We start from the raw sequence: 26,414 nt of genomic DNA on the forward strand, positions 1-26,414 counted from the left end.
CCCATCCTCATAGGATCACCCCCCAACCCCATCGCAGCTCAATTTAAGGCTTTTAAATGTGCGCTTTGCCTTTAGCTTTATTTAAAAATGATCATGGGGATTGCAGTTCTATGGCTGTGGCAGGCGAATAAACGTCAATATCTTTGAAATGCTCGTATCTTTTCTAGTGTTTTTATCTAGTAGAGTTCTTCCTCCAAAAGCAATCGGACTGATGTTTGTCTACTTGGAATAAGTGCAAACACTAATTTAAATATTTCAAAAGGAGTCTTGTGTCCGGATATGATTCTGCTCAGTGAGGGAGAGCTACAGACTTGCGTGGTAGTGTTAACCCACCACTAAACACGGTTAAGTTGCTTAGGGAGTTCCAAAGTGAAATGATAGCAGGGGACGGTCGGGGAGACCCGTCCGCACACATCTAGCCCCTTTCCATTGTTTGGATTCCCGGTCTGGATAAGGGTGTGGGGCTTTTTTGCCAAGATACAGAGTTCCGGGATCGTCTTCCTTCAAGTAGCCTCCACCCTTTACCACTATCCTGATGAGTGCATGTATATAAACTGTATATATAAGTTTTTGCATCTAAGTTAAGAGAGTTAACACTTGGGTGCGAGGATGGAGCGGCGGGTAGATAACGTGCTGTTTTGAAACTCTTTTTAAGGTGTCTTTCCTCTTGACTTGCTGATAACGTATCAGAAACGTTGTTAACAGGGGAGAGGTTTGCATTAATGTAAATTCTACATGCCCCGCTAACCAATATTTAGGGGGGGGGGCGTGGATTTTTCTGTAGGAACAAGGTTATCGATGCAGCAGATAGAGTAAAAAGGCAAAACTGCAATAGGTGTTTTTCGAAAAAGGCAAAGATGGAGTGTTTTTAGTGAAATAATGACAACGACAAAAGGTGACATCGCGCTTTTAAAAAAAAATTGTGGGCTGAGAAAATTGTTCTCATGGAAGTGGCTTTATGAGGGCTGGGCGAGTGTTTAGTGAAGAGTTGAGAATGATCCTGAAAAAGGACCATGGAAGAAGCAGCCCCGCGCACAATAGCCCATTGACAGCCCTCTGTTGACAGTAGTCATAGCTGCTTTGAAGAGCCTCTCATCAGTCAGCTGATTAATTCTTAAAGAGGGTACAGCCGAGGCGAAAGCTCGCGTCGCTCTGGGCCACCGTAGGATGCCCGAGCCGTGGCTTGTGGGAAATGTAGTCTGCACGCTGCTGGGTGCCCTCTGATGGGCAGCAGCAAATGTAGAGCTCTCAAAAATGCGACGGGATAGGATTGCCGTAAGCAGCCGCTGGCTGGCCAATGCACGGCGCCTGTCGAGAACTCGCCTTCTTGCACTGTGCAAGGAGTGCCCCTTCCTGCTCTCCACATTACGCGCACACACAATATAACAATTTTTTTTTTTGCAGATTTTGTTCTCCTCAACCGTAAGCAAGATTTCGCTGCCTTTGTTGTAACCGCTGATCGAAGCCACTACAGTGGTTTTCTTTTTGATTTCTCGCGGTAGGTATTATACTTCCCTTATTGTGGTTTGCCACAGAACTAGTGGCTTCCTCTCGTATCTCCCCCGATGCATCAGACGTTTTTTGGAGCGCACCTCGGTGACAGAAATAAGATCGGAAACGGCTTTTTAATGGGCTGTTGTTCTACTACATGCGTTAGAAAGGCTGTTGAGCTCAGTTTCTTACTTCCGAGTAGGCATGCCTAAGACTGCACTGACAGCCATTTTGAAGAACAAATTTGCATTCTTAAAAAGAAACTTCGATTGAAAAGGGAATTTTAAGCAGTAGGTTTACATACAAACCTGTGACAATTACTAATAGCGATTCATATTTAAGATAATTCTATTTTAAAACTCAGGATTTTAATGCCTAGCCCCATCACAAATCTTATTACTAAGGCAAGAGGTGGAGATAAGCAATGGTGTATGACTTATTTTAAAAAACATAAATGCAGGGCACTAGCTTTCTGCCACGCTAGACAAGAATGGCATTTCCTTTGCGAGTTACCTCATTACCAGGTACTGAAGATACCCATCCCCAGTTTTGTCTATCTTTATTTTACCCCCTGCAGATGCTCCACCTGTCAATCATCTGGCGGGTGACTGGCAGGTAGATGGCCCCATTCACCTGTCAATGATGGCAAGTGGGAAATGACAACCAAGCAGAATTGAACCCTGTCACCCATCAGCTGAGCAGTGGGGGTTCAATCCCGCTTTCTGCAAGGATCTACTGTTAATGTCACCAGCCCACTGGGGTGATTGACAGGTGAGCATGGTTTCAGAAAAACTGATGTGGGCCAAACTGCAGCCTCTGACAGGCCAGAGGTCCCCCACAACCTCCTTCAGGACTTTTGTCATAATGCAACGAAGGCCATGGGTGAGGCATGAGGTTACCATATTATTGAAGCTAAGATGATCTGGGTAAATTCTGAAGTACTGGTGCTTTTTGTGACCACTCTCATAGCCATGCTGCTTCCAATGATTAACTTTGGGCCAATGGATGCATTATATGTAACTTTAATGTCAAGCCAGCTGTTTCTCACAAACCAACTCACTGTGCTCAACATCCAGATTGATGAATAATTTTTGTGAACTCAGAACCACATTTACGTCACCTTGGGTTCCACAATGGAAGAAAACCAGGAAACTAATTAAGAAATAAAATTAAATGAGCACCATAAGGACTGCTGTGGTCCTTTCTGGGTCTATGATGATAGCCTTGGGTGGGGGAAATCTCAAGACTAGTGCTTGCGAGGTTTATAAATGCATAGATGGATCTGCAAAAACTATTGTTTCTTGCTTTACAATATATACTTAACAGTCAAACAAGCTACAGATAAGTGCCAATTATGACGATACCAGAGAAGTAGACATCGCTCTTCTGCGAATGCAGAAGTTGAATATTTACCAGGGCTTAAGTTAACTGTAAAGAATTCATGTTAACTTCTTTTGCCCACGCCAAAAAGCAACACCATCTTTGGTATTTGAGGATTTTTATTAAGTTAGTTTATAATTGTGCAGAAAGAAAGAAAATTCAGCCACCTTCATCATTTGGCTCTGGCGACATTAGCAGTGACATCCCTCCCCACAGGAACACACAGGTGGAAGACTAGCTTCTGGAATGTGGTCGGTGCTGACTTTGCAGTAGGATGCATAGACGTTTCATCGGCATAAGGGAGGAAACAACTGCCTTTGCTTTTAGTACGTGAAAACAAACGGCTGGTCCCAAACAAAAAACAAACAAACCCATATTCTCGGAACAAAACCAGTTTCATCTGAAGAATATCCTCCTCCTCCTGGCACAGTGCATCTCAAAACATGGATCACTGTGGATCAACACTGTCCGTCCAAGGAGACTTGCCATAAACTTGGAACATGTGTAAATTTTGTCTCTTTGCTTGGAAGAGAATTGGAAGCAAGAGGTCATGTGTGGTTTCAGATATATTCAAGGACCTGGAACAAGGATTCTGTTGTGACTAAAAGAAGGCTGGGGAGAATCTCTGGCTCACTTCTCTTGTCAACTGCTGGTTAAAAACGTAATACAGGATTTTAAAATATAACACCCCACCCCCATATAAAATATATTTTCATGTATAAAATCCCAAAGAAGGTGCAAGTAGTAGGATCCAGCCCCAAACACGCCGAGTTATGTAGGTGCATGTGATGGATAGTCTGATGGAGGCTTGGTCCATTTCCTGGAGGGGGGATGCTGGTTGCTAGGATACAGCTTTGTCCTCCAAAGCAAGGTACACAAAGCTGACTAACCTATGGAGCAAACAGACAAAGTTAGGGATATTGACTTACACATGAAACGTACCAAAATGTGCAAGTCTTAGGAGATGGCAGTCATCATACCACAGGTTTAACAGTTCTTGTTTATAAACTTTTTTTAGTCCCAGAACCATTTTAAGGAAGCACAGGCCTGAATTCAGGCCTATATAACTGTTTCAGGATATTTACCATATTGGCCTGAATACAAGACGCACGTGCAAATAAGCCACACCTTTAAAATTCAAGGCTTATTTGCGGGTGCGGCCCGCCTTCTGGCTCTACCGCCATGAATGGGGGGGTGGGGGTGGCGGCGGCTGGCACTCACTTCTGAGCGCGCTGTGCACCCACCTGGCACTACCTCCCCAAGCCAGCGCCTGGTGGGGGTGGGGCTTGGGCCCCCACGACCCTGTGGGCAGCTGTTTCAGCAGCGATACCGTAAGGTCGTGAATACAAGCCGCACTTAAACTTTTCACAATCGGAATTTGGGGGGGGGGGGAAATGTGGCTTATATTCAAGCCAGTACAGTAGATCCTGTAGAGCAGAGATAGCACTGTGGAATACAGCTCCCATCATCCATGCATGTTGGCTGGGGCTGATAGCAGTTGGAGTCCAAAGGAAAATGAGAGAGGGGAAAACATTGTGCTACTCTTCCTGCCGAGAACAAAGGAAGTGTTCACATCTTAATGTTGGTATTTTTAGATACTTGGGTCACCAGAAGAATTCTACAGGCCCATTCTGAGCTTATGCGGGGAGGGCAGCCTGCTGTTCTAGGCCTAGCTTCAAAAATACAGGGAAAGTTGGCAATTCAGACCTGTGGCAAGTGAAATTTGTCCCTTCCCCTGGAGCCTTTGGGCAACATGGAAAAGGGGGAGAGAAAAAAGGAATGGCCCCATCCATTTTGGGGTATGAACCACCCTACTCACCTCTAGCATGTGTGCTGCCACATGCTCCACCTACACCCACGCATGAGAATGGAGGCAAGAAAATAGCAGCCCCTAAAACACTATTCTGGAAGGAATAGCTTCACATTGTTTTATGTTAAGACTAGTTTTGATCAATGACAAGCAGAAGTCAGAAATGCCATGTCCAATATAAGTGCCATCCCCGGGGCTGGAAGCAAAGGTGGCCTCTCAAATCCTGTCCCTGCCTCTGCATCCTTGCTCATTCATAGCTATACCCGACGTTCTCTTTCCAGGCCTGACAGCTGCTCTCGTCTACTTGCCGATACTGTTGTGCAGCATCTCCTTCTCTTGCAGGGCTGCCATGGCCAGGCGCAGGTGTTCCTTCAGCTGCTCAATCTCTCGCTCTGACCGCTGTTTGATGTGGTTCAGCTCCATGTAGACATCCTGGTATTTCCCCGAGGCAAACCTCTTATCCTGCAGGGCAAAAGGAATCCACACACTGATAACTGGTATCCAACCCAGAGTTGAGACTCAGTTCAAATCCTATTCTCCAGGATCTCCTGCAGTCTACACACCAGAGATGTGGAACCTGTGGCTCACCAGATGTTGCTCAGACTCCAGCCCCCAGCTAGCAAGGCTAACCAACAGGGATAATGGGAGATGGAGTTCAACAACATCTGTCTGTGCTGTCCTCTGCAACAGTCTCATTAGCTGATCAACAGAAGTAGAAGATTTGGAACAGGGGCAGGGGACCTCAGACCTGAGGGCCAAATGTGGCCCTCAATACTTTCCCCAGGAAACACCTTCCACTCAAGTGCTCTTTACCCAGCTCTGCATTCAAATGCTTTTGGCCTGGCTGGAACGTGTCCTTGAAATGTGATAATGCTTTTTGCTTGCCAGGATGTAAGCGCGTGTTTCTCCCTGTATAAACCTCTGACATGTACATGGCAGGAACACAGCCTACTGTTCAGAGTTGAAAATCTCCTCCGTTGCTCTACCTACTTTTTGCCTCTGGCCCTGCCTACCATCTGGTTAACCACTGTGAGAAGATGGGCCGATGTCTGGTCCAGCAGGGCTATTCTTCTGAAGATCTGCCGTTCTTTCCCATTTTCCCAAAGTCTATGCCTTCAGCTTCCTCTGGCCCTCGATGGTCCAGAAAGGATGGAAGCAAGGAAATGAGTGCAGGGGAGACTTACTCTGACCTAACTTAAGAAGCTGCCTTATACCAAGCCAGACCATGGGTCCATCTAGCTTAGTAGTGTCTGTTCTGAGTGGCAGTGCATCTCCAAAATTTCAAATGGGACTCTTCCAGCCCTCCTTGAAGATGCCAAGAATTGAACCTGGAACTTTCTGCATGAAAGCAGATGCTCTACAGGGCAGATTGATGTTGCAGGTGGGAATCGCACAGTGACATCAGCATCAGGGTACCAAATGACACCACACAGAAGTCAGCGTACAGAATACAACTAACCCTGGCCCTGCCTGCAGGACTTGAGCAAAGGAAGGGCTCTGCCTTTTCCCTGCTGACGAGCGAACCTGACTTGCTCCTAGGAATCTACCTTTTGCATCATTTGGAGTTCATCCCTAAGACACCGGATTTCTTGCTTCAGGTACAGAAGTTCGTTCTCTTTCACTCGCAGCAGCACCTGCAAGAGAAGAGCAGAAGGGGAGAGGTAAGGAAATGAGTTGAAAACTTGCTGAGGGCACAGGTAAAATAGGTTTCCTAATCCACTTGGGAGAATAAGCAACAATAGCTAGGTTGCTCAAGTGTCCCATATAGCATATTTGCAAAATGGCTTCTGGTACGAAGCAGAAGATCAGAACACACACACACACACATTTTCATGAATGGGCCAAGTGGTCGTCTAAGAGTGCAGCTACATTCAGCAAGTCATCCATCTTGAGCAACAACAATTGGGCCTCATCACAAGCTTCTTCAAATAACTACTTCACAGCCTACGGCAGCTTTCCTATTGCAAACTGCTTTGATTTTTTTAATGATGTGGTATATAAATGTTTTTATAAATAAAACATATAACTCTTTGCTACTTCATCATGGCATTGCTTGAGTATGAAAAGCTTCACCGTCTTTACAGTGCTCACAACCGCCATCTTTTTACGGACTGGGCTGCCCTAAGATTACTCAGGAAGCCCAAAGCCAAGGGTCACTCACACAAAGTCAGACAATATCCACTGTCCTCCATATCAAAATCACTCTCCTTAGTTGCTGTACTCTGTGTTTTATCTGCTTTACAAGCATTCCAAGCACAGTTCTCACAGGCAACTGCACAAACGTTTCCCCTTTCCAGCCTTTGATATCTACTCCTTTCCAAACTGATTACTCTTCTCCTGACACTTTGAAAGCAGCAAGCTCTCAGATATAAGCAGCATTTCATATCTGAGACACTTGGCACACAATGGGCATTGAACCAGGTTATAAAAAGAAACAAGAGTCCTTACCTCCAGCTCACAAGAGTTCCTCTCGTTGTTGTGTGAAGCACCATCACGTGAGCCTTGGGCTGCAATGAAGGCTCGTAGTTGCCCAATTTCCTCCGACAGGCGCCTCTGTAACTCCTGGGGACAAGGAGCAGAAGAGTCAGGCTTCATTTATCTGTTGCTCTTAAACAGGCAGATACTTGGCATCTTACAAAGCCTGTCTTTCCAGGGATCCTCAATGGAAATGGTCAAATCCTAAATGCCTCCAGCTTTAAAATATGCCCCCTGCACAAGAATCCTATGAATTGGCCATCATCATAATCACAGCTGTTGCCAACACCAGTCAGTAGCATGAACCACCACCAGCAGCTCAATAGGAATTTTAGGTCATCGCTGTAAGCCTATCATGGCTACCAATTTGTTTCTGGTCTCCACCCAAAGTGCTGGTTTTGACCTATAAAGCCTTAGGACCCTAAAACCTCAAGGACTGCCCCTCCCCACATGAATGAGCCCAGATCCTGTGGATAGTCATCAGAGGCCCTTTTCCGTGTGTCTCATCTAAGGGAAGGGCAGAGAATGGCCACAAAAAATTGTGCCTTTTTGGTGGTCTTCCCACCAATATTTGTGGAACACTCTACCCAGGGAAACTTGCCTAGTACTATCATTGTCAGTTTTTAGGTGCCAGACTAAGGGGTTGGTTAGTTATTTTTGTATAGGGAAATTATTTAATGTTTGATGTTTTATTGTGTCTATATTTTATTGGAAGCAAAAAAAATGTATCATCATCATCCCAGGCCTTTGGGAATGAAGTTAGCTTCTACTGCAGCACTCATATTTTTGTGTGGTGACAGTCTTCCTCATGTTGCTGGATGCCCATTTTAGGGCTTTTTTCTTTTGGCTTTTAATTAATTGATTTTATCTGTTTATATTTTATATTGTGCAGTTGCTTTGATACCCTTTCATATAAAGCAATTAATAAATGCAATTAATGAAAATACAGTAATGAAATTAATGAAAATCACCATCGTTATTATAATTTATCATTTATACCCCACCCATCTGGCTGGGTTTTCCCAACAGCTTCCAACAAAATATTTAAAATACAATAAAACATCAGACATTAATAAAATTCCCTAAACAGGACTGCCTTCAGATGTCTTCTAAAAGTCAGATAGTAGTTTATTTCCTTGACATCTGGTGGGAGGGCGTTCCACAGGGCGGGTGCCACTACTGAGAAGGCACTCTGCCTGGTTCCCTGTAACTTCGCTTCTCGCGGTGAAGGTAAATAATGATGAAGATGAAGAAGATATTCTCTTCCACACCAACTTTCTTCTTCCCAATTCCCACCCTTGGATCAGGTGTGGGAAACCTCTGGCCTTTCCAATGTTGCTGAGCAATAATTCCCATCATCCCCAGCAACTGCTAGGTCTGATGGAAGTTGTAGTTCAGCAACATCTGGCGGTCCAAAGGTCCCCCACTCCTGTCTACGCAGAAAGCCACTCGCCTGGTTTTGCCGCAGCAACTCCTTTCCCTCCTGTTGGCAGTGCTGCAGCATAAGCTCCTGCTCTTCTGCCTTCTGCACAAGGCCCCCAATCTCCAGGCACTTCTGGGAATACTGCTCTGAAAGCACCTGCAGCTCCCTCTTCAGGGACTCGACGTCAGACCTGCAGCAGAGGTAAAAAAAAAAAATGCTGTTGCCAAGAGCTGTCATCCCATCCCAGGGCTCTTCCACAAACACAGCTGACCTCCCCGTCTCTGATGGCCTCTTCTGCCGTCACTGGTATCCCAGGGTTCCCCTTGTGGGCTGCACAAGCTGCCCTTTGACCAGAGAACAAAGGTGCTAGATGACAGGTGGGATTGGTCACGACTCTGCACAAATGACCATTGATTACAAGATCATTGTAATCCAGTGAAAACTGATAGCATCTATTATACAACAGCACTTTGGCTTAAGATAGCTGCATGCTCAGAAACACTAAAAGCTGGACAGAGACAGAATTCAGGGCACTTTCCTAACCTAATCTGATTTCCAGTGTATCTTGGGATAAGAGAGTGTCCCAAACCGAGCTGTATGTGTTGCTTCAGGAGAAGGGCTCTTATCGACTTCCCCGAATCACTTTTTGCTTGGTGGGGATATGGTAGTTAAAAGAAAAGACACCGGCAAACAGTTTTAGGTGGGGATTTTCTATCCCAAGCCAAATTCAAATGTGCCTCAAGGTGGGAAAATGTCCCAAAATAAAACCATTTGTGGTGTGTCAGATGAAGGGCTCTAATCTGTTTTTCCTGGATTGGTTTTTCTTGGAGAAACCACATGGGACTTTAAAAAACACACAAACAAGCAAAAGCCAACCAAAAAACTACAACCCAGTACATTAATATTGATCAGAGCAAAAAAGCACCCCAATAGTAAACATCAAAAGTCTTCATTATTATTTTCTTCTCCAGATGTTTTTCATTTACATAACCAAAATGCTAAATTGTTAAGGGTCTGAAACTTCGGGACAGTGTTTACTACCAGGGAGGTAACAATTATTTCTGGAGACTTATTTCTATGTAAATTCTGCAATGTAAAGTGATCCCAGGCTGGATTTCCACCCACACTTATGTGGAAGAGCTGCATGTTGGACAAAAGATCCCGGCATTGGATTAGATTACCCTCCCTTTCAACTCTACAATTCTATGATTCTGTGATTAGTTATCAGGATCCCACAATCCACCCCCCCCATCCCTCCTTTTTATCAGACCCAACGATGTCCCAAGCTGCACTTGGGAACAGACAACCCTTCCCTCCTCTCTAAACTCAGGGACACTATTCCAAGTTCAGAATGGATGCCAAAGAGCCATTTAAGTTACTTACTGATGCTGCCGCCGGAGTGTGTCAGTGTCTAAACCACCCTTCTGGAAGCTGCGGGTCCTGCCCAGTTCTTTATTCAGCTCTTCCCTGTGTGCCTTCTTCAGTGCTTCAATTGCTAGAGGGAAAGAAAATTTGAAAAATGGGCAAAAGAAACAGAAGCCGGGGAAGACACGCGAGATGTGCTGAAGTAGAAACTGCAATGCATTTTAATGCTTCCTAGCTAAATGGGAGAAGCCAAGCCTTCTTGGGGAAGGGACAGGGCTCAGTGGAGACACAGCACAAGCTTTAAATTCAATCTCTGCCATCTCGCCAGTTTAAACAACAGTAGCAACTGAGCAGGCAGCAGGCAACAAGGAAGATCCTTTGTGCAAGAACCTGGAGAGATTCTGCCAGTCAAAATAGACAAGAGTGGGTTAGATAGACCAATGGTCTGTCTCAGTAGAAGTAAGCCTCATATGTATACAAAACACCCATTATCCTATTCCATGTGTCAGAGAAGATGCTTGAAGATGTCTGTACAATATGCATAAACGCACATACACATATGTATATAGACATGGCATGTGTCCTGGTGATATCAAATTATGTCCCACCTTTCTAAGGAGCTTTAAAAGACGGAAAAGACAGTCATCCCCCAGCCTGCATTCTACTATGCTGTGCAGTAGGTTAGACTGAGGGTGGTTGGCTGGCCCAAACTCATCCAATGGGCTTCATATCCAAGCAGGGATTTAGAACTGGATTTCCCCAACGCTAGGGCAGGAAATGGAAGGACAGATCCTGAAGCTGAGACTCCAATACTTTGGCCACCTCATGAGAAGAGAAGACTCCCTGGAAAAGACCCTGATGTTGGGAAAGATGGAGGGCGCAAGGAGAAGGGGACGACAGAGGACGAGATGGCTGGACAGTGTTCTTGAAGCTACCAGCATGAGTTTGACCAAACTGTGGGAGGCAGTGGAAGACAGGAGTGCCTGGCGTGCTCTGGTCCATGGGGTCATGAAGAGTCGGACATGACTAAACAACAACAACAAGGGTCCGTCTGCACTACACATTTAAAGCAGTATCATGCCACTTGAAACAGTCACGGTTTCTCCCAAAGAATCCTGGGAGCTGTAGTCTGTTAAAGCTGCCAGGAATTGTTAGGAGACCGAAGGGACCGCTCTAATGAGCATATCTTAGCTAGGCAAAGGGGCACATCCAGCAACTCAAGAACACACAGTAGCTCCTACCTGCCGCTGTAGCAGCTGCCTCCTCAGACAGAAGCCGCTCCTTCTCTTGCCGCAACCGCTCCATCTCCTGCTGGTGATGCCGCTGCAGTTCCGTCATAACCTGTTGATGGGAAGTCTCCATCTCTGCTAAACTGCGCTCACATGCCTCCTGCCAGGGAGATCAGGAGTTGGGGGTGGCGGGGGCGAGAGGAGAGGAGAGGAGAAGAGAAGAGAATGAAATGCTGCGGGGAGCCTGACTGCGAGACTTAAGTGGGGGGAAATCTAGGGTGAACAAAGGCTAAGCTTGGCAAACCAAGCCATGGACCCCGATTCAAGAGAGATTTCAGGTGCTTAAAAGACAGCTGGCTCAGTGGCCATGTATACCCAACTTTTTCCTATAAGTAGCAGCAGCAGCAGCTGTAGTCATCATGATGTCATCCTACAGCTCTCCCCATTGTTCAGGGATGAGGAACTTGTAGCCCTGCAGATGATGTTGGGCTCCAAGTCCCTTCAGCCCAAGCCATCATGGCCAAGGATCAGGGATGATGGGAGTTGTAGTTCAGTGGCATCTGGAGGGCAATAAGGGTCTCCGCTCCGACCAGAGCTGGTTGCATGTCTTGAAAACACACACACACACACACACACACACACACACACACACACACACACACGGTGAAATGGAAGTATTCAGAAGTGCCTTTCCCTCTCATGCTTATATCTTGGGTTGCCACATGGGGGCATCCGAAGAGCAAATGATCGCAAAAGAATGGTAGAGATCCCCCACCACAGACACTGTACACTAGATGGAGTCGTATGACCGTTTGTTTATAAAAACCACATCGCAAATGGAAATAAACGTATAAAAAACACAAAAGCGGGGCAAAACTGAGCCTTTATAAGGCTTACAGTTCATTACATGAAGACTGCAAACCAGTTCTCAATTTCTTCCCGCAGCTTTAATTTATGTACCAACAATTTTAAAAATGTAGTGTGCAAATATACGTATTTTACACTTGTTTCTAGACTGTGATTCAGCAGATGGCTGCAATCATATGGCAACTTGCTTCAGGGGCCAAGAGTGCAATAAACACTTTCAGTGTTAGCTAAACTTGCCGCTCTTTCCTCCAGACCTACGCTTTGCTTATTTTTGGTGCATAAATAGACCAACGAAGGTGACGCATAAGGGCAGGCCAGGACCAGGCTCCCTTCTGATCTTTCCTAAAGCAGACTGCCCTGGCCATGCATTAGGCAGGGAGGTCTTTGCATACAACAGTTACAAATAATTAGCATTGATTACAGATGGGTCTGATTGTGGTTGCTATGGCAGCAATAAGCTATATTAAGTGCAAGCAAATGAGGTTGACTCCACACACCCCCAGTCCTTGCTTCCCTGCCCTTATGGCATGGGCTTGGTGGGGAGGAGAGAAAATGAAAAGCTGGCAGATTCAGATCACCACATTAAGCTATGTTGTTACCTGAGAGATGTAGCCTCGGGGTGCATGCCCATCTCGGTGAGATTTTGCTTCACTGTGGGCACGCAAGGACTCTAGCTGTGACCTCAGAACCTGGACCTGTGTAGGGGAAAAAATTGAGGTCTAACCATACTGAAGGATTTCTTCAAATCAACATGCTGCACTAACCTCTGTCTGCCCTTATCCAGTCCCCACCTGCCTGCCATCTTGCCAGTTTAAGGGGTGGGCACTGCCTGGCAGCTTTTCCCTCCTCCTTCTTTAATCTCCATGGTGGTCCTTGCAGGACCTAGCAGGGAGGAGGAGGGAGGATAAAGCTGGAATCAATGGGTTCTGCCTGTCGTGGGCTTTGGCTCCCCCTACTGCCCGTCTCCCTGCCTGCCACCCTACCAGTCTCAAGGGGCACCAGCCATCACTGCTCTTTGCAACAAGGCAATATACACTCAGAACAGAGAGAGGCCAAGGCACCCAGAGCAGGGTCAGAAATGAGCCAAGCGCTTTTTGCGACTGGCGAGGGTCCAATTGCGACGGTGTGGAGATCTCTGGATTCTGGGTTGGCAACTGACATCTGGCTGGCCTCTCCAGCTTTCCTAAGCAGGCAAACCAAAGAGCTAATTTACTGCATTTAAATCCCACCTTTTTCTCCAAGGAATATTCAACCCGTTCCTCAGTTAATCCCTACAACAGGCCTGTCCAAAGTTAGTTTCGGGGGCCTAATCCGTCCCGCTGGTCGGTTTAATCCGGCCCCTGGGGCAGTTGTTTATTTCCCGAGGTAAAAATCCTAAAAAAAGCTCAACAACTTTGGCCGGCCCTCACACATGTTCACTTCATCAAATCTGGCCCTCTTTGGAAAAAGTCTGGACACCCCTGTTAAGAGGCTGTGAGTTGCCCAAGGTCACCTAGTGAGCTTCATAACTGAGTGGGGAATTGAACCCTGATCTCCCAGGTCTTAGTCTTGACATGCTTAAACACTACACCACCCTGGCTTCCTACAGTACTTCTGCTATGGAGCAGCTATATAAAATAAGTAGGAAAATTAACATGGGGAAAAGCCACATGTCATTTAGAGAAGGATCTGAAAGATTTTCCCGGAAGCTTGAATTTGTTTTATTCTGAATTGTTTTATTTGATATTTTAATGTGTTGTAAAACCGCTTTGAGATTCCACCCCCCTTTAAAATATAAAGCAATAAAGAAATGAAATGAATAATAATAATAGCAGTAATTAAAAAAAAATCTCATTTTACGAGATCACTGTAAGCAGATGAAAACATTAGCAGGATTTTAATCTCACTTGTAATGTGACAAACACTATGGATAATATGGATAGATACAAAATATAGATTATGAAATAATACGCAGTTGAAAATGTTAACAATAGGACCCATGGAGGGGATGGGGATGGGGAGTCTTGAGATTCAGAGAAATCTCTTTATACGGATATGTATTTGGTATTGTTATAAATTTATATTTGTAAAATCAAATAAAAGCGATTAAAATAAATAAATAAATAAAATCTCATTGCAAAAAAAGGCACCTAGACATACCAAGGGTTAAGGTGCCATAGGGCGATTAGTTTTTAACACCGACACAAAATATGAAACAAGCTTGTGAAAAAAAGGAAACAGTACTCTCTTCCCGAAAACGATTAAGGCCACGCCATGACTAACCATACCTCTTTCTCCAGCGCCTCGCTTGCCCCCTCGTGGGCTCCTTTGCCCTGGTTCAGCAGCGCCATCAGGGGCACCCGTTTGGATTCCTTCAGGGGCAAGCGCTCCAGCTCCTGCCACTTCTTCTCTATCTCTTCGCTCAGCCGAGTCCTCTGGGCTTCGGAGAGGGGGCCCCCCGGAGCCTCGTGGCCTCCTGCTTTAGGGCAGGCGTCCCCTGCCAGGCCATCTGTCTGCAGGACCCCCGTGGCTGGAGACTCAAACCACTTCCGCCTTTCCTCGGAGCGGAGAGCCAGGTCCCTCTCTAGCTCCTCGCGCTTGGCCACACCCTCCGTGGCTCTCCCACTCCCTCTTGTCCATTGCGGGGATCCGTGGCCCGTGGGCCCCTGCTGCAAGGGGGACAGCTCCACGTAGTCAAAAGCGTGGCGCGGCCCATCTGCTCTCCTGCTGCTGCCGCTCCTGGTTACCGCCTCAGATCCTGTGCTTGGCCGCTGCTCCTCTGTCCTGACGGAGCTCTTGGGGGATCCGTAGCTGCGGAAGGAATTCTCCTTATTGCTGTCAGATAGCCTAGAATCAGGAAGAGAGGTGGGAATGGCGCAGGTAAGCATTGCGAAAGCGGGCCATACAAAATTCTCCCCAATTCTGTTATGTGGTCACGCCCAGACCTGGGAACAGCCCAAGTGCAGTCAGCCCTGCTACGTCACGTGGCGACACAAAAGGAAATATTGTGTGTGGCTGCAGCATCAGGCGAAAGACCCATCGAGCATCCTGCCTAGGCCTGGGAAATGTATTGATATACAGTGGTACCTCTGGTTGTGAACAGGATCCGTTCCGGAGGTCCACTTGCAACCTGAACAGAACGCAACCCGCGTCTGCGCAGGTCACGACTTGCCGCTTCTGCGCATGCACGTGACGTCATTTTGCGCGTCTGCGCATGCGCAAAAACCCGGAAGTAACCCGTTCCGTTACTTCTGGGTTGCCATGGGATGCAACCTGAAAACGCTTAACCTGAAGCAAACGTAACATGAGGTATGACTGTATCGCCCAGGACAGGTATGAGGGGCAGACCATGACAGAGGCTTCACCTGGCAGTACATTGGCAGCTGTTACAGCTTGTTCCTCCCTCGGCTACTTTAAACTGCTCTGTAGAAGCACGGACAGCTACGTGCTTCTCAGCAGAGCAATTGAAAGAAGCCTCTGGCTTGTGCAAGCCAGAGGTGGGGTGAGAGCAGTTTAATGCTCAGCTGGGGGGTCGGGGTCGGGAGCCTTCGTGCCCCCCGGCTGAGCAGCGCAAGTTCTCTCCATGCCAAGTGCTGGGGATGGAGGGAATCCCTCCGCCCCCAGCACTGGTTACAAGTTGCATCGTCCCCAGCCCCATGAGGCGCTGAAGTGAAACTGCCTTAGCTCCCTCGGACAGCAGCAGTTTCAACCTGGCGCCTCGAGGGCAGGGGTCAATGCAGCTTGTTGTGTCAACATCGCAGTGTATCGCCAGATCGTGAAGTTTGGTGGGTGATAATATCGTGATGTTGAAAACCCGGCATCGCCCAACCCTAATCCTGTTCTTACAGAGGCCCACCAGATTCCACAGGCTTGGCATGTAGGACGTCTCAGATTCAATCTCCTGCATCTCCAATCAGGACTGCGAAAGACCCCTGCCTGATACCCTGGAGAGTGACTGATGGTTACTATAGACAACACTGAGCAAGTTCAGTGGGCCGGCTCATACCTGCTGGGAGAGCTCCGTTGGTAGAGCATGAAACTCTTAATCTCGGAGTTGTGGGTTCAAGGCTTACACTGGGCAAAAGGTTCCTACATTGCAGGGTGTTGGGCTAGTTGCCAGCTGTTACAGCTTGGTCCCTTCCAGCTCTACAATTTTATGATTCTAGGTGGGCAGAGTGACATCAGACGACTGTTGTTTTTTTGGCTGCCAGGGTCTTGCAGAGCACTTTGTAATGCATGTTGCCACTTTGACCATCGGCAGACAACAAGCTGATGGGTGGTGCCTGCAAACCCCCTTTTCAGGTGAGCCAGGTTTTTTACCCACCTCACCCGATGCCATGTCTGACCTCTGGTATAGGGCAGGGGGGTCTGCCATGGCTCCAATGGCCAGCAGGGCCAAATGGGGAGGTCTGGCACACAGGCTGGAGACTCCTTAATCTCAAGCTAGATAGATGCAGCTTCCGAACTCTGTAAAAACTCTCTGTCAGACTCACAGTTCTACCACGTTTGTTCTGAACATGGCCTCCAGAACTCCCCACCCAAAGGATATGAGTATTAACCAACCGTCAGAACTACCAAAAGAGAACTTGTGTGTCTTTGCTTATTTGGCTAAGAGGTCATTACTGCCCACCAGCCCCTAAGCAGCGGCTAATGATTTGCTGCAGCAAGCAACTGTCTATTACAGGAGTAATATCAGATAGCTTATCTGTGACATAGGATAACACACTGAGCAACTGCAATGGCCAAAGGAACAAAACCAGATTTACTGAAACAAGTGTTCTTGGCTTGTTCTCATGTATTTTTGGAGAGAGAGAGAGAAATGGTGAGCATTTGTTTCTTGCCTAATGCCAAGCCACTGCTCTGATCCGTTTCCTCCCAATGTGGCAGGAGGAGAGGACCCATTTGAGCACCACACACCAACCCCCTCAATCATCCCCAGTAAGCCACAGTTTGTTTAACTTTGGCTTACTGTTTCATACAAATCAGGCCAATTAATAAATCAGGAAAACGGATCAAAATTGCTGTGCTGTCAGACAAGGGAGGAAATATCAGAAGGTGCCTACTTTGTGACATCTGGCACACTGGCAGGGCGTATACTTTTCCTCAGAGCTTCTATCCAGTTCCGCCGGATTCCCGATGTCATTGCAGACAACGTAAAGACGCCATCTTTAGTCTGAAAGGGGAAAACCGGACACAGACATGTATTCTCCTTCCGATGCAGCAAAGAGATCTGAAGATGCAATGCTTCATTGCCACTGAACCATTCAAGCATATCTGGCAAACCTATCTATTTCCACAGAGCCTAAAAATGTGGGGCTTGGCTAAACAGGGCCTCGTATATGCTCATCCCAATAGCAACTGCCAAGCTCCCCCTGACCTCCCCTCCCCCACCACATTATTATTATTGTTTTCAATTGAGTTGTTTTGGAATTAGGAGGGTTGCCTAATTTTTTGGCCTGGTGCCATTGGTGATTCATGCATTTTGCCTGTTTGGAGGCCCTGAGCACGACCAGATTTTCTTCCGTGAAATGGGTATTTCTTATATTTCCAAAATCTAAAGAGGAGAGCCTTTTGAATTAAGTGAGACTTGAGTCCAAGACTCTTTGGTCCAAACCAAACTCTTTATTTACTGGGTCTCACTTTCTACATGTAAATTACAGACACGTTTTGCAGACACTTAATAAGATGATGGTCCTTGACTCCGCTCCCCCTTCTCCTTTCTGGCTGCAGGTGCTCCTGTTCCATGGGATTGAAGCCAAGTTACAGGGAACCAGGCAGAGGGCCTTCTCAGAAGTGGCACCCGCCCTGTGGAACGCCCTCCCAACAGATGTCAAAGAGAAAAATAACTACCAAACGTTTAGAAAACATCTGAAGGCAGCCCTGTTTAGGGAAGCTTTTAACGTTTAATAGGTTATTGTATTTTAGTGTTCTGTTGGAAGCTGCCCAGAGTGGCTGGGGAAACGCAGCCAGATGGGTGGGGTATAATAATAATAATAATAATAATAATAATAATAATAATAATAATCCATTAGAAAAGAGAGCTCACTGAAGCTGGCAGCAGACAACCCTCTCCAAGCATCCCCAGGGGCGCTTGCCACCTGGAAGTGTGTCCATGGGCTGTGGTACCTCTTCCTTTCCTCGAGGAGCAACGTTATCAATCAAGAATTGGGCCAAGAATAGAAGAAGCCCCTTGCCACTCAACCACCCAACATATGTGCCCTGGTGTTAGAATGAAGAACTTGTACACTATATAATTAAGGACTGAAGTGAACTGCAGGCAGAAATATCTACCCCACCTCCGCACTTCAAACAACATGGTTATTGCAGCAGTATCTAATAATCTAAAATACGCATAGGCCAGATGGCCTTTCTGCTCCATCCAGACTCTACGGGTTCTAAGCACTCACGTGTATCTGGAAGCCATAGTTCCGCTGCACTGCATATTCTGTCACGTCGGTGCAAGAGCGAAGGTCAATCTCTCCATCCAGTTCATCGGCCTGAAATGAACACCACACAATCAGCTTAAACAAGGAACCTCACTTAGTAGCATCACCACCAACAAAAAGCATGCATGTACATGTACACACACACACACTGCACTTGTCTATCACATCCTATCTAATTTCCAATATTTCCCCCCATACCCCACAGACCTGACATTATTAAACTTCTAGTTTACTATTCCTCCTCAGTTAATAGAAAATAGGATATAGGATTCCCATAGTTTCCACTCTGCCCTTACAAGCTGTGTCCCATGTACACTTTTGCTTGCCCCCCCCCAAATAATAATGTCCAACAAGCAGAAACTGTAACAAAGTGTTGCAGTGTGATGTGTTCAGGATTCCAGCCATTCCCACTCCCACCCCTCCAGTTTTCTATTTTTAGACCAACAGTCAGCATTGGGGTCAGCACTGAGCATGCTCAGTCCTCCTTGAGCTGGTTTGGGTTCCACCCCCTCAAAGATTCTTGCACTTTTGCAAAATTGATTTCCCCCAAGCCTGCCAATCCCTCCCCTGCGTACATCTGCACCATACATTTAAAGCAAGTTCCCAAGGAAGGGGGATTCATTGTTAAACCACTCTATTAATATCAGGCAGCACCTTCACTGTACTCTTTGTGGCTGCTGCAAAAAAACCTTTTTGTTTAAGAAAACCTATCCAGACAATGTAAAATATCTGCATGTGTTTCAATCAGGTTTTTAGCTGATCGGTGATTCTGATTACATTTTGAATGTTTTAAATCACTGCTTTTAACAGTTTCTTACTTGTAGTTTTATAAACTGCTTGGAGGTTTTATTACAATAAAGTGGTATCTAAATCTTGTGAAACAAATTTAGGGCATCCTCCCATCAGATGCCAAGGACATATAAGGACATAAACAACTACAGTTGTACCTCTGAAGTTGAACGTAATCCCTTCCAGAAGTCTGTTCGACTTCCAAAATGTTCAGAAACCAAGGTGCGGCTTCTGATTGGCTGCAGGAAGCCAAAACATTTGATTCGCAAGGCTTTCGGGATCTAAGGTACGACTGTATCTGACTTTTAGAAGACATCTGGAGGCAGTCCTGTTTAGGGAGGTTTTTAAGGATTGATGTTTTTAGATATGTTGTAAGCCGCCCAGAGTGGCTGAGGAAATTATTATTATTATTATTATTAAACAAACACATGGTGCAGCCAGGACCTGTGCTTGTGTGGTGCTGTGTGGGCTACACAAGGAACGACACTCACAACCTGAAAATTGGAAACAAGAGGTAATAATGGTATGCTGTGCTTTTAACAAAGAACACCTGTAAATTTCTCTCCATCGCTGTGCAAGATCCCCCCTGTGCAGGAGAGGTCATGAAGGCCAGGAAGCTTTTCTTACCTCCTCAGCATTGGAGTCCCTGTAATACCTCAGGCTCGAGTCTGTCAACACAAACCAATGCTTCGTCCACTGCAGACAGAACCATTAAAAAGGGAAGGAAAAGGGGGAGGGCAAGACAAGAGGGGAGAGCTAAATTAAAACGTCGACGGAAGTGCACAGCGTTCATTGACCTCTCAAACTTACACTCAATAAAAAAAGAAGGTGCCAAACTCAACTCTGACCACTCCATCTGCTCAGGAGACACCTCCCTCCCAGCGTTTATTCAATGAGATGTAGGGCAGCGATTGACAGGAAACGTGCAACAGGGGTTGTGGCATACACAAAGCATGCTAGGTAAAAGTAGCAGTAAGAAGGCCTAGTCTTGGGATTCCCAGGTTCTCAGCTGTGCATCCATTTCATTCCAAAAAAGGAATTCTGCAAGGTTGCTCCAGAGAGGTTCGTTTTCTGTACGTTTATTGGCTTGTTTTTAAAATCCGGAGAGATTTTCACGCACCAAGCACAAGAAAAGCTTCCAAGAAACAGCACATTCAACCATGAAGGGAAGTCAAAAGCAGCAGTCGTCCCTGCTGCTTATTGGGGAGGAGGGAGAAGAGGAATACACTTATCTCTTTGGACTTACCTCTCCTGGCTCCTCCAATATGGACATCCATCCCTTCTTGAAATTGAGAAGATCCGGCTGGAAAGAGGGAGGGGAAAACACACATTTATGAAATCGCATGAGATCGAAGACAAATGTAGACGTCTACAAGAAATCTGTATGTCTGAGATCTAACAATACCTGAACAAAAAAATGAAGACTTTCTTTTTATTCTAGCAGGTGTTATCACTGAATTCTGATTTTATAGTCTGTATATGATGAAAATAATGGGCTGAGTTTCTGTATACCATGCACACACAATTGTAATTAAGATGGATTAAATGGTTGAAATAAATATCTGGAAAAGTGGAGCGTAGAAAGATGACACTTGTGGCAATTAGAAGAATCAAGTTCTACGCTTACTTGTAACGAGCAGAGGAGGTGTCTGGCTAGTCTCTGGTTGTGCAAAAATGAAAAGGATACATTTCCCCAACCTGCCCGCCTGCAGAAGGTTTGAAGTAGAATTCCCTGGCCCCTGACTATTGAGCCTGCTGGCTGGGGCTGATGCGAGGCCAAAACATCTGCAGATCAAGGAAGGCAGGACCAGACAGACCCTTAAGCTGATTCAGAAATTTTTTTTAAAAAAAGAGAGGCACCCCAGACTTTTTACTATGCCCCTGGTTAAAGCACTCCAAGAGAGAAAATTCGAGCTAGATCTAATTTGCCTTGTCCAAATAACTATTACAGTTCAGCACTCTAGGGATTTCTGTTCTTTGGAGAGGAGCAATTATCCCCAGCAAACATGGTGCAATGGTTAGAGTGTCTGATGAGGACCTGGGAGATCAGGGTTCAAATCCCCACTCAGCCATGAAGCTCACTGTGTGACCTTGGACCAGTCACTGTTTCGCAGCCTAAGCTACCTAAGAGGGTTGTTGTGAAAACCGTATGTGCCAACTTAAAGCTCACAGGGGGGAAAGTGGGATATAAATGCAATAATAAATAATTGCACAATCTTAAGCTTACCATTAATTGATGCTACTGTGAGCTTTTTTGTGGGTGTTAAGCATTTTGATTTTAACCGCACTGTATTTTCCTGACGCCAAAACATAATATATATTTATCTGGTTCTTTGGTTTTTGTTTAAAAAACCCACAATGCTGAGTGTATATACAAATACATAAACAGTGAATGAGCCTCCTGATTCAATCAGATAGCACACAGCATCTAACAATTTCTTTTGTAAGCAGCACACCAGGAACAGAGAAACAGGAGACACCAGATTTAAATTACGTATTCATTAGGGATGCTGCTAAATTATTTCAGTTCAGATTTTGAGTAACACTTACAGCATCACTGTAGTACCGAATCATAGCACCTTAGAGTTGAAAGGGATGCCAGGGGTCATCTAGTCCACCCCCCTTCAATAGGGGAATCTCAACTAAAGCATCCCTGACATATGGCCATCCAACCTCTGCTTAAAAGCCTCTAAGAAAGGAGAGTCCACAACTTCTCGAGGGAGTCCACTCCACTGTTGAATAGTATAAAAATTCATACCTGCTCATTTCTGCAAGTAATTCTGGCCCTCCCCCAATGATTTCCTCACCCATAATGAATATTGTGTCAAGGTGAGAGAAATGATTTGAAAAAATGGACAGACCACTTCCTATCATTAGCTTTCCTTCAGAAATTGCATCTTTTCATTATTAACTAGAATCATTACCATGAAGTAGAAAGACTGGGTTCTGTTTTGTTTGTGAAAATGAAAAAAGAATCCAAAGCGTATTTTCATCAGCTTTCGTTTGAACAAGCAAACAAGCATTCGTTTTGTCATGTCCACACAAGAGAGGAGTAAACATACAATATATTAAAATTACTTGCCCAAGGCTATGGAACAAGTCAGATCTGAGATTAAAAGCACTTTTCTTGAAGCGCAAGGGAGGTTCAACCTGCCCCCCCACTTTCCACCATCACCCCATCTGCTGGCAAAGGCCTTGTGCACAGTCAACAGAAACAGGGTGGATGCCATGCGAAATCAAAGCCAAAATGCCACACACTCACTCACTCTCTCGCCAAACGGCTGCTACAGCCGAACCAGTTTTGCCTCCCAGTTCAGAACAGCTGACATAGAGCAACATTCATCCCTCTTGCTTCACAAAATCAAACATGGGCATAGCTCCCACCCACACAGCACACACACAATAAAAATCCGGAGAAAACAATTAAATATTTGGACGCACCGCTTACTATAAATATCAAGGGGGAACGGAGGGACAAATAAAGGTATCAAAAGCAGCAAGCCAGATACACCCCCATTCACAAGCAAAATGTACCCCCACTACACACAAAAACCTTCCTATCTTGCCTCTCCTCCAATTCTCTTGGATTTCGGTACTTTTCAGAACCGTTTCAACTTTGCTAATGACGCTGCCTGCCTTGCAGAGGTTTCATTTACTCTGCTTCCCCACATAGCTCCACATAGATCCGTTCCTAGTGAGGCAGGGAAGATCTGCTTTTCCTCAAAAAGGAATTGGGGGTGCCTCAGGCCCAGTCTGAACACAAGCCAGTAGGTGTATATCTGGGATTCTACAATCCTGAGACTTCAAGATGGGTTTCCATGCCATAGCGAGACCAGACAGGTGCCTCTCTCCACCCCTGAAATGGGAAAAGCAGAAGGGGACATATCCATACCAGAGAGTCATCTGCATCAAGATGGCCATTCGCAGGAAAGCTGTCCAGCCACCGTGCCACATCCTGCCACATCCTCCACACCTGGGAAGAAGGTAAGAGTGGGAAGCAGCTCCTTCCAGGTGGGTGCTCAGAGTTCCCTGCAGTTTTCCTAAGAAAGCATCCGTAAGGGTGGCCAGGTGATTTTGCAAACCCAGCTCAGCGAAACTTTCCCTGCTTTCATCTCCCAAGGCTGAGTTATTGGGTTACACCCAAGGTTATGGCAGGCAGGCAGGCAGGCTCAAAGCACAGAGGAGTCCCGGCCCGCCCCAAACGGTACAACCGGATTGGACACGGGGCAGGGCCACCTGTTGCTACAACTGCCATTCCCAGCCTATCGCTGCCCGGGCTGGGCTGGGGTGTCCGATTGCAGGGACTGGATGTCAACAGGAAGGAGGGGAAAGAAAAGCCACATGGAAACCAGAGCCAGGTGACCCAGGCTCCTTCACTCTGCACCTCCAGGATTGCTAAACACCCCAGGGAGGAGGCAGGGGACGCAAAGTCAACAAATGGGACTGTGCGGTCCTCACGTCCTCACTGCTTCATGCTCAAACCACCCTTTCTCTGCCGAGGTACAGTTGCACCTCTGCCCATCCGTACAGAAGGATTTAAAACTCTCAAACCCAGAAGAACGTTTAACTTTTAAAAGGGATCGGACGTTGTTTGTTCCACTTTATTGTTTTGCAACTTGTTAAGTTGCCACGGAATGATCCCTACCTTTTAGGATTATTATTATTAACATTTTAATGTCATTCTGTTATTGTTATGTTATCCTGTGTCTTCTTTTGTTTCTTCCCTCCCCCAATTCCTATTTACTTTACTGTAAAAATGTATAATAAAATTTAAAATTTTAAAATAATAAAAGAGTTGTTATTATTTAACAACAACAGTAACAACAATGCACCCACGATGACGACAAAAAGTGGAGCATACACCAAATTTGGCAGATCCTTCCTCCTGGAGCAAGTGTAGAAGCAACACTTGCATTCAATAGTGACATTTTTAATTTTGTCTTGGATGCATACAGTGGCTTTTGTTCAGGTATGCAGCCAGTCTCCAAGAGAGATCTCGTTGCATTGTCTTTTACCCATTTCCAGGCACCCCTTTAAGGCCACATTCAAACCATACATTTAAAGCACTATGATACCACTTTAAACAGTTGTGGCTTCCTCCAAATAATTATGGGGACTGTAGTTTGTTAAGGGTGCTGAGAGTTGTTAGAAGACCCTTATTTCACTCACAGAGCTACAAATTCCCAGAGTGGTGTAAATCAATCCCTCTTCATAGCGAACTCTGGGAATTGTAGCTTTGGGAGGGGAATAGGGTTCTCCTAACAACTCTCAGGAGGTGGTTGGAGGATGGATGGCGGCTAACAGATTGAGGTTGAATCCTGACAAGACAGAAGTACTGTTTTTGGAGGACAGGAGGCGGGCAGGTGTGGAGGATTCCCTGGTCCTGAATGGGGTAACTGTGCCCCTGAAGGACCAGGTGCGCAGCCTGGGAGTCATTTTGGACTCACAGCTGTCCATGGAGACACAGGTCAAATCTGTGTCCAGGGCAGCCGTTCACCAGCTCCATCTGGTACGTAGGCTGAGACCCTATCTGCCTGTGGACTGTCTCGCCAGAGTGGTGCATGCTCTGGTTATCTCCCGCTTCGACTACTGCAATGCACTCTATGTGGGGCTACCTTTGAAGGTAACCCGGAAACTGCAATTAATCCAGAATGCGGCAGCTAGACTGGTGACTGGGAGTGGCCGCCAAGACCATATAACACCGGTTTTGAAAGACCTACATTGGCTCCCAGTATGTTTCCGAGCACAATTCAAAGTGTTGGTGCTGAACTTTAAAGCCCTAAACGGCCTCGATCCAGTATACCTGAAGGAGCGTCTCCACCCCCATCGTTCTACCTGGACACTGAGGTCCAGTGCCGAGGGCCTTCTGGCGGTTCCCTCACTGCGAGAAGCCAAGTTACAGGGAACCAGGCAGAGGGCCTTCTCGGTAGTGGCGCCCTCCCTGTGGAACACCCTCCCACCAGATGTCAAAGAGAACAACAACTACCAGACTTTTAGAAGACATCTGAAGGCAGTCCTGTTTAGGGAAGCTTTTAATGTTTGATGTATTACAGTATTTTAATATTTTTTTGGAAGCCGCCCCATGGGCGGGATATAAATAAATAATTAATTATTTATTATTATTATTATCATCATCATCATCTCAGCACCCTTAATATACATTTCCCAAAAATATTCAGGGGAAGCAACAACTGTTTAAAACGGGATCATAGTGCTTTAAATGTATCGCATGAATATGGCCTAAAAGTCTAGTGCGGGAGTCAAGCGTTTTTAGCAAATTTGAAAAAACACACAGAATTGTCCTTTCCAACCCAGACATACATACGCCCCAATGGTCTTTTTGTTGCCTCAGATCAACAGAGACGTCACGTTACAAATCAACTCGGAAGTGGAGTGATGAGCCATCCGGTTGAAACCAAAAGGCCTCCCTTGGCCAGCAACGAGGCAAGAATGAAAAAGTCACAGGAAGCCAAGGAACTCATGCTGACAATTGGGATGTGATAAAAAAATGACCGCAGTCTAAACATTGCTAGAGCATGAATACCGAAACAATTGCTTGGGCAGCACATTGGGGGAGGGAGGGAGGGAAAGGAGTGAAGAGCCACTGAAGAACACTGTCAGAATGTGCTGAGTTAGGAAGCCAGTGCCCATTCTGCTTCCCAGAAAGGCAACTAGAAATCACGGCGGAAGGTAGAAAATGGTGCAAACAGCAGCAAGCAACAGCAGTTAGAATCATAGAATGGGAAGGGATCTCAAACAAAATGAAGCCCAACCATTTGCCAATGCAGAAAATCTGTTGCTACAGCATCTCCAATTAGCAGAGGCCTAAAAATATTGAACCAAGTAAAGCCCACAACTTTCTGAGGCAGTCTGCTTTCCCTGCAAAATGGCTCATACTTTCACAAAGTTCTTCCTGACGGTCTTTCTCGTAATTTAAACCAGCTGGTCCAGGTCCTAGGACTGTGTATGCACCATACATTTCCCGCTCCATCCAAAGAATCCTGGGAACTGTAGTTTAAAGGTACTGGGAACTGTGTGGGGTTAACTACAGTTCCCAGAATTATTTGGGAGAAGTCGTGTATTTTAAATGTATGCAGATTCCATTCAACAACAATTTAAGATGGCTATGCTAAAAAATGTGCAATTAACCATGAGCTTCA

The 26,414-nt window shown here is 46.0% G+C and overlaps 1 protein-coding gene across 2 annotated transcripts in view; it reads right to left on the minus strand.

The window, feature by feature from the left end:
• Positions 1 to 2,972: 2,972 nt before the first annotated feature.
• Positions 2,973 to 26,414, minus strand: part of TRIOBP (TRIO and F-actin binding protein) — a 60,665-nt gene continuing 37,223 nt past the window's right edge. For both annotated transcript variants that reach the window (XM_082240924.1, XM_082240923.1), the window contains exons 9-21: positions 20,501 to 20,557; positions 19,882 to 19,950; positions 18,427 to 18,516; positions 17,083 to 17,192; positions 14,308 to 14,866; positions 12,640 to 12,735; positions 11,186 to 11,333; positions 9,963 to 10,074; positions 8,610 to 8,769; positions 7,130 to 7,243; positions 6,229 to 6,315; positions 4,990 to 5,143; positions 2,973 to 3,761 (exon numbers count right to left, since the gene is read on the minus strand). In XM_082240924.1, coding sequence (XP_082097050.1) covers positions 3,757 to 3,761; positions 4,990 to 5,143; positions 6,229 to 6,315; positions 7,130 to 7,243; positions 8,610 to 8,769; positions 9,963 to 10,074; positions 11,186 to 11,333; positions 12,640 to 12,735; positions 14,308 to 14,866; positions 17,083 to 17,192; positions 18,427 to 18,516; positions 19,882 to 19,950; positions 20,501 to 20,557 — 1,761 coding nt within the window. In that variant the 3' untranslated portion in view covers positions 2,973 to 3,756. The remainder of the gene's footprint in view (positions 3,762 to 4,989; positions 5,144 to 6,228; positions 6,316 to 7,129; positions 7,244 to 8,609; positions 8,770 to 9,962; positions 10,075 to 11,185; positions 11,334 to 12,639; positions 12,736 to 14,307; positions 14,867 to 17,082; positions 17,193 to 18,426; positions 18,517 to 19,881; positions 19,951 to 20,500; positions 20,558 to 26,414) is intronic.

Source organism: Podarcis vaucheri (assembly GCF_965113315.1).
Source record: "Podarcis vaucheri genome assembly, chromosome: 10".
In the NCBI taxonomy this organism is placed as follows: Eukaryota; Metazoa; Chordata; class Lepidosauria; order Squamata; family Lacertidae; genus Podarcis; species Podarcis vaucheri.